At 58.3% G+C, this 7294-nt stretch overlaps 1 protein-coding gene across 1 annotated transcript in view; it reads left to right on the forward strand.

Moving 5' to 3' along the window:
- Positions 1-6752, forward strand: part of Sec61a1 (Sec61 alpha 1 subunit (S. cerevisiae)) — a 35882-nt gene extending 29130 nt beyond the window's left edge. The window contains exons 5-11 of the mRNA XM_013032320.1: positions 1392-1501; positions 1689-1842; positions 3969-4129; positions 4558-4755; positions 5151-5342; positions 5503-5579; positions 6194-6752. Coding sequence (XP_012887774.1) covers positions 1392-1501; positions 1689-1842; positions 3969-4129; positions 4558-4755; positions 5151-5342; positions 5503-5579; positions 6194-6380 — 1079 coding nt within the window. The 3' untranslated portion in view covers positions 6381-6752. The remainder of the gene's footprint in view (positions 1-1391; positions 1502-1688; positions 1843-3968; positions 4130-4557; positions 4756-5150; positions 5343-5502; positions 5580-6193) is intronic.
- Positions 6753-7294: the final 542 nt, after the last annotated feature.

Below are 7294 nucleotides of genomic sequence, written 5' to 3' on the forward strand. Positions count from 1 at the left end.
CGTGTGTGCACGTGTGTGTGCGTGCTGGCCAGCTCTGGGCCTTGAACTTAGCACTTCGTTGCTCATAGCTGGCACACTTGCCACGTGAGTTGTGCTCCAGACATCGGCATTCTGCCTGTTAATCATGAATAAGAGTCTCTTAAGACTTCTCTCGTCTAGTTTAGCTTTGAACTCCACCCTCTAGGTCTCAGGTTCCTGAGTAGCTAGGGTTAGGCGTGAGCCTCTGGTACCTTTTTTGTTGGTGCTGGTGGTGCTGGTCGTCATGGGGCATGAACACTGTCCCTCAGCTCTTCAGCTCAAGGCTAGCACTCTACCACTTGAGCCACAGCACCCCTTCCAGCTTTTTCTGTTTATGTGGTGCTGAGGCACCAAACCCAGGGCCTCATGCATGCAAGGCAAGCACTCTACCACTGAGCCACCTTCCCAGCCCCACTGGTACCTTCTTGCAACACCATTTTAAAAGTACAGATCAGCTTTTTTTCTCTTTGCTCTTGGCAAATTTTTTTGTTATTTTTTCTGCCCTAGGAACTCAGAGCTGTTGCCCAGAGCAATGGGAGAGTGCTTGCTGCACAGGCTCTGGGTTCTCGCCCCAGCACTGCAAAGGAGGGGAAGTTGTAAAAAGGACTTAGGAAAGTCACATAGGGCCAGACAGTGGCTGAAGTCTGTAATTCAGCTATCAGAGGTGAAGGTGGACAGGACTGAACTGGTCAAGGCAAATAGTGAGGTCTCATCTCATCCAAAAAAAAAAAAATCGTCGGTGTCGGAGGACTGGGGTTCAGTCAGGCCTGGGCCTAAAGCATGCGACCCTACCTGGGAGGTCACCTGTCCCGCAGACTCAAGGCCCTGAGTTCAAACTTGTTTTGCCAAAAAAAAAAAAACAAAAAAACAGTTAAGTAGGACCTCTATTTTATGGATATTTGAACAATTTTATATCAGGTGGTAGACTAAATAGAAAAATTTAAATTAAAGCCCACATGCACTTGAGAGACCTAACATGGAGAGCCCAGTAAAGCGTGGCCATGCCTTCCAGTAAAAACGAGATGCAGGAAGCAACGTCCATAAACACTCCATTAGGCAAAAGAGCGGAGGAAGTGAATGAGAACCAAGTGGGTGGCATTCTGAGGCTTCCCCTTTAAGAATAGATACTTAGAAAATCATGAACTTAGAGTGGGATTGTGCTGTCCCCAAGTTCTGCACTTAGACCGGGGTGGTGGGGCTGTGGTTAGGAGCACCCACAGAGAGCCCTGCTCCTCCACCTGTGATGGAATGGCCTGGGGAAAGGCTGGCCTGAGGAGCAGGCCGAGGCCAAGGCCTCAGCCGCCTGCCCTGTGGGTGGGAACGCCCCCCACCCAGCTGTTTGCACTGAGCCACGCCCGTCTCCCGACACGCAGTATTTGGCATGATCATTACCATCGGCCAGTCCATTGTGTATGTGATGACGGGGATGTATGGAGACCCTTCTGAGATGGGCGCCGGGATCTGCCTGCTGATCACCATCCAGGTAAGGGCCGAGCCACCCCAGACGGTGAGTCGCAACCGAGCGGCCGCGGGCCTGTTGCTGGAGACTCCACCAGAGGGAGGCTGAGGACACACCGAGCAGCTTCAAGTTTGTACTGAGAATCTAATTACTGAGGCAGGAGGGACCTGTGCCCCTGGGAACACTGACCCACAGTCTTTGGTTTTTACAGCTCTTCGTGGCTGGCTTAATCGTCCTGCTTTTGGATGAGCTCCTGCAGAAGGGGTACGGGCTGGGCTCTGGCATTTCCCTCTTCATCGCCACTAACATCTGTGAGACCATCGTCTGGAAGGCCTTCAGCCCCACCACCGTCAACACTGGCCGAGGTGTGTGCAGGCCCGTTCCCTCCGCTCACTGGCGCTGGGTGTGTCAGCATGTGAGCCGCCGCCTCCTTCTCCTTTCCCAGTGCGAACCTCCATTTCAAGGAAGTGGCACCACTTTAGTGGCTGTCTTCTGAGGGCCACCTGGGTTTCCCCCAGCTTTTCAGGGAACAAGCAGTGTGTGTTCACTGCTGCTGTTGGTGAAATGTTGTCTGTGATGTAACTGCCGTGCCACGTCCGTTGGCCCTGCAAGCCCAGCCTTGAAGGAGCCGAGCTTGGGGTCTACCTCAGGCCCCATGCGGCGGCGCCGAGTGCTCCGCACACAGCTCCACTGTGAAACCTTGGTTTCCAGGACCAAGTAAGAAGTGCCGGAAGCCAGGGCGGCACTGCCCATGGTGCCGACGCATGGCGTGGTTTGCTGCGTTTTATCTGCTAGTGCCTCAGAAATCTTATTTCAGAAGTGCTTTTAGTAGACATACCGATTAGTGCGAGGAAGGCGGTTGTGAGAAGAAAGGCTTGGTTAATTTTTTGATCTGTTAGTCAGAAGGGTCCTCTGAGGGACACTCATGTGCACGTTAACGTATTTTCTTGGAGTTGGGTGCACTTGTGTCTCCAGAGGAGGAAATGATGGTGGTGATGTTTCACTTGTGGTAGGAGCCATTGAGAGAGAAGAGGCAGGATGAGATGCCGTTCTTCGTGGTCACTTGTATGGCATTAGGAATGCCAGGAGGGCCTGGGGTCCAGGGCCAGGCTTGCAAGCTGGACGTGCAAGGGAGAGGCAGGGGCTCTGTAGCGGAGGCGAGCAGGACTGCCTCTAGCCTCGGAGTGCCTGTTGGAAAGAAGCAGCAGCAGGGCCAGACTGGACGGACAGGAGCAGGCAGGGGATGGGAAGGGTGGATCTGCTGTCCAGGCCCCGGCAGGCCAGGCTGCCTTCATGGCAGTGGAGAGGTGTGTGGTGCTGTGGCGCAGTGTCGGCCCTGGGGAATGGGGAACAGAGGTATTCTAGGGAGGGGCTCCTGGCTGCACAGCCAGGGACGGCATGGTTGGGCCGGCAGGTGAGCAGGAGCAGGGGCACTGGCAGCTCGCAGCCACGCTACGGCATGGCACGGCATGGTGCGGGGCGCTCGAGGGCTGCTCCAGCGGCAGGGGCGGGCACAGGTCGGTGGTTGGGGAAGGAGACTCAGGCAGACTGACCGCTGCTGCTTTCCTGGCAGTGGGGATAACCAGCCGGGCATGGAACAGCTTGTGCCCAGGCACCGCTAACAGGTAGAGCCTCGTTCCTGGAGATTGGGCAGGTAGTGAATTTTAAGAAATAATTAGAAGTTAGGAGAGGTAGGATCTAACCTGACGGTGTCAGCCAGCCTCCATCCCACAGGTCCTCCCTGGTCCTGGGAGGCACATGCTGGGTACTGTGGGAGGGCCTCACCCACAGTCAAGGAAAGCTCTGAAAATGGTGAGGGGAGAATGAGCGAGCGTGCCTGGCCGGGAGCAGGTGGGGAGCGTGGGGGGGGAGGAGGGGGAGCAGGCCCCTCCCCTCTGCCCCCCAAGTTGCCCCGGCTTCCTCTGAACTCAGCAGCCCCTGGCTCTGGCCCCCGGTGCATGGTTCTGTGCAGGTGAAATGGACGTTGCTAACCAAAGGTGAGAGAGATTTGCTTTTATCTTAAATTTCTCCTTCATTCCTAAAATGTCTGGGCCTTCAGGCACTGGGCCCAGCTCTCCTGGACTCATCTGTCTGCCTGTTCCTGAACCTCAGGCAGCGCGCCCTGCCACCGGCCCGCCTCCTCTGGCACCATCTTGTGTAGGGCATAGATTCCCATTTGGCTTGGACCACGTGTGGGCAAGCGTGTATGGGGCAGGATCCCTGAGCCGCTGGCCGGGGCAGCTGCTCTCAGCCTTTCAGTTGGGAAAGGGCGCTACCCCTTCTGGCTGAGTTCTGCACTTCTGCGGTGGGGACTTCTCAATTAGGGACCATCATCCCACACAGCGGAGTCACTCGCTCAGTTCACAGCTGTAGTCCGAGTCCTTTACAGAAGAAAATGACCCAGAAGTCCTCCTTCCCTGCGGTGTCATGGTGGATGCTGTGCAATTGTGTCCACACTGTTCCTCTCCACGTGTGCCCTCCTTTGCCGCAGGAATGGAGTTCGAAGGCGCTATCATAGCACTCTTCCACCTGCTGGCCACGCGCACCGACAAAGTCCGCGCACTGCGAGAGGCCTTCTACCGCCAGAACCTCCCCAACCTCATGAATCTGATCGCCACCATCTTTGTCTTTGCCGTGGTCATCTACTTCCAGGTACGCAGTGCCCCGGGAGGGGGGGGGGAGGTGGTGGTGGGGGTTGTTCCACCCCTTCCTGAACCATCAGGCTCACAGCCGAGCTGCTTCCCAGTTCCTGACTCATGTGAGCTAGCGTCCTGCCTCCCGGTGTTGACTGGAGAGAGCACGGCAGTTGGCCGGGCGGCCACCCTGCACCCTAGCACTCCGGGTCAGAGGCAGGAGCATGGGGAGTTCGGCTGTTGAAAGAACGCTTGTGGGGAGCCATGTGTTTCTTCCTGAAGGTCAAACACATGGTTCTCTTGTGCGGGTCTTGCTCATCAGATGTGTGCTTAGGAGCACGCTAGTCTGTACAGGCCCAGTGTCTGTTTGCAGTTGGACCAGTACCCAGGCCCCGGGCAGCCTCTTCCGGGTACTGTGCACAGCAGACATGCTCTGTCCTCTCGCAGGGCTTCCGTGTAGACCTGCCAATCAAGTCGGCGCGCTACCGTGGCCAGTACAACACCTACCCCATCAAGCTCTTCTACACCTCCAACATCCCCATCATCCTGCAGTCCGCGCTGGTGTCCAACCTCTACGTCATCTCCCAGATGCTGTCCGCTCGCTTCAGCGGGAACTTGCTGGTCAGCCTGCTGGGCACGTGGTCGGTGAGTGTGGCCGCCGCGGTGTCTGGCCGCTATGTGTCTTGCTGTGGCCAAATATTCCACTCATTGGTTTTTCCTAATTAGAAAATTAGCTCACGGTTTTCTCTACTTTCTTTTCTTTCTGTGCTGGTGCTGGGAGTGAGCCCTGCACCCCGTGTTCTAATTCAACTTTTTCACCCAGGGTTGGTGCTCTATGCTTGAGCCGTGGTCTTGATTGTCTGATTAATTGGAGATAATGAGTCTATTTGTCTGCCTGGGCTGGTTTCAAACCTTGATTCTCCCATCTCAGCCTCCAAGCCTTCAGTGCCTAGCTAGCACTTTTCCATCCCCTCTGGGTGCTTGGTGCATGTATGCATGCCTGCGTGTGAGCCAGCACGCTGAAGTCCATCTCTGTGCAGGACACGTCTTCCGGGGGCCCGGCGCGTGCCTACCCTGTCGGCGGCCTGTGCTATTACCTGTCCCCTCCAGAGTCGTTCAGCTCCGTGCTGGAGGACCCTGTCCACGCAGCTGTGTACATCGTGTTCATGCTGGGCTCCTGCGCCTTCTTCTCCAAAACATGGATCGAGGTCTCGGGCTCCTCTGCCAAGGATGTGAGTACAAGCCAGCGCTCCACGGAAGCGCTGCCACGCGCGGGGGGGCCCTCCCCTTGGAGGGACAGAGTGACAGTGGTCACTGCCTCTGAGCGCCTGGGGGTGGGGGCTTGTCGTGCCCCTAAGAGCCCCCCTGAGTGCTCTGGGCTGTTGTCTGCAGGTTGCCAAGCAGCTCAAAGAGCAGCAGATGGTGATGAGGGGCCACCGGGAGACCTCCATGGTCCACGAGCTCAACCGGTGAGTGCGGCCCCAGCGGCCCTGGGCACGGCGTGGTGCTGCTGGCCCCCGGGCCGGGCGGCCATCGGGCCAGGCAGTGGCATGTGTGTGGTGGGGGTGCCAAGGAGGTGGTTGCCAGGTGCAGCTGTCCTGCCCCCTAGGGGGAGAGGAGAAAGGTCGGGATCGGAGGGTGGCTCAGGCTGCAGGACAGTTGGACGGACGTGGCACTGACCTCGGTGGTGTGGCACATGGTGCAGGCTTTCTGTCCCAAGAGCATGGGTGCCACTGTCGCTGGAAAGCTGCCAGTGCACAGGCCATGCTCCTCAACACCGTCAGAGCCAGGTGGCAGGGCAGGTGTCCTGATGGGCCATGTGGGCAGCCAGGAAACTCCAGCTGACCTTGTAATTGTGCCCAGCCGGAGCCCAGACCATCCACTCCACTCACCTTTAGATAAATCCTCAACATACATTGAGCAGCATTTCATCTTACAGCAACTCGGCAAGGGCAAGACTGGCCCACGCCTTGTGTGCATCTGAGGTGTCCCGAGTCCAGGTGGCCTGCTCAGGGAGTGGCCGGCGGGGGATCTGCCAGGCAGGGACCCGGGCTGAGCTCAGGCTGCCTACTGCCACCCCCAGGTACATCCCCACAGCCGCGGCCTTTGGCGGGCTGTGCATCGGGGCCCTCTCGGTCCTGGCGGACTTCCTAGGTGCCATCGGTTCTGGAACTGGGATCCTGCTTGCCGTGACCATCATCTATCAGTACTTCGAGATCTTCGTGAAGGAGCAGAGCGAGGTGGGCAGCATGGGAGCCCTTCTGTTCTGAGCCTCAGCTTCCGTGGACCGGGGGGGTAGCGTGCCCCGTGGAGCGCGCAGCTGTGGCACATGGACTTGATTTAATGATGCTTTTTAAATTTCTTATCCTTTCATTCCACTGTGTAAAGTGCTAGATTTTCCAGTTTGAAATTATTCTTTTTCTTGTGGCATTGGCAGAAGCCTGTAGAAATGAGGTGACTGCCAGAGGGTCATGGTGGCCAGTTGACCATTAGTTCCCTGTAAACCTTTGATCCTGGCCCCTGCAGCATGCAGCTGCAGTATGCCTGGCTCCCTGCTCCCAGCTCCCTGCCAACCAGAAGGAAGCACAAGCAGAGGTCCGCACCTCCTCCTGGCCACATGGCGAGGCTGGAGGCTTGGAAGCGGATCCTGGGCACCTGGCCTCGGACCATCCCCAGCACGCCCGCCAGTGTTAGCTCTCCGATGGGCCCCGAGAGAGGGGTGGGTGTTCCGAGGCCCGCCCTCCGACCTCCTGGGCGCAGGGGCTGCTGCTCACCGTCTGCATGGCGGCACAGCTGTGAAGGCCCGTGCGGTGGCTTTTCCCAGTGGAGCCCCGGCGCTCTGGGCACAGCTCCGCGTCTGGCCGCAGTTTAGTTTCTCACTGTACTTGGGACCAAAGCGCAGCCGTCCCTGCTGTCGAGCTGCGGGTCCGGGTCCGGGCCGGGGGCTTGGGGAGCCTTGGGGACGCGGGATGCCCGCAGGGCACCGCCCCCCGCCCCGCCCCGCACAGGCAGAGGAGGCCCGGCCCGCGGCCCCGCCCAGGGCCCGGCGGATCACGCGCGGCCTTGTCTAGACCTGGTCCCAAGCCCGCGGGACGTCACTGTGGACGAGCGAGAGGGACGAATAAAGCCGACTTTGTACAGCTGCGTGGCGCCTTCTCTGCGGGGGGGGGCGGCGGGCGGGGGG

The sequence above is a fragment of the Dipodomys ordii genome, unplaced genomic scaffold (assembly GCF_000151885.1).
Source record: "Dipodomys ordii isolate 6190 unplaced genomic scaffold, Dord_2.0 Scaffold153, whole genome shotgun sequence".
NCBI lineage: Eukaryota > Metazoa > Chordata > Mammalia > Rodentia > Heteromyidae > Dipodomys > Dipodomys ordii.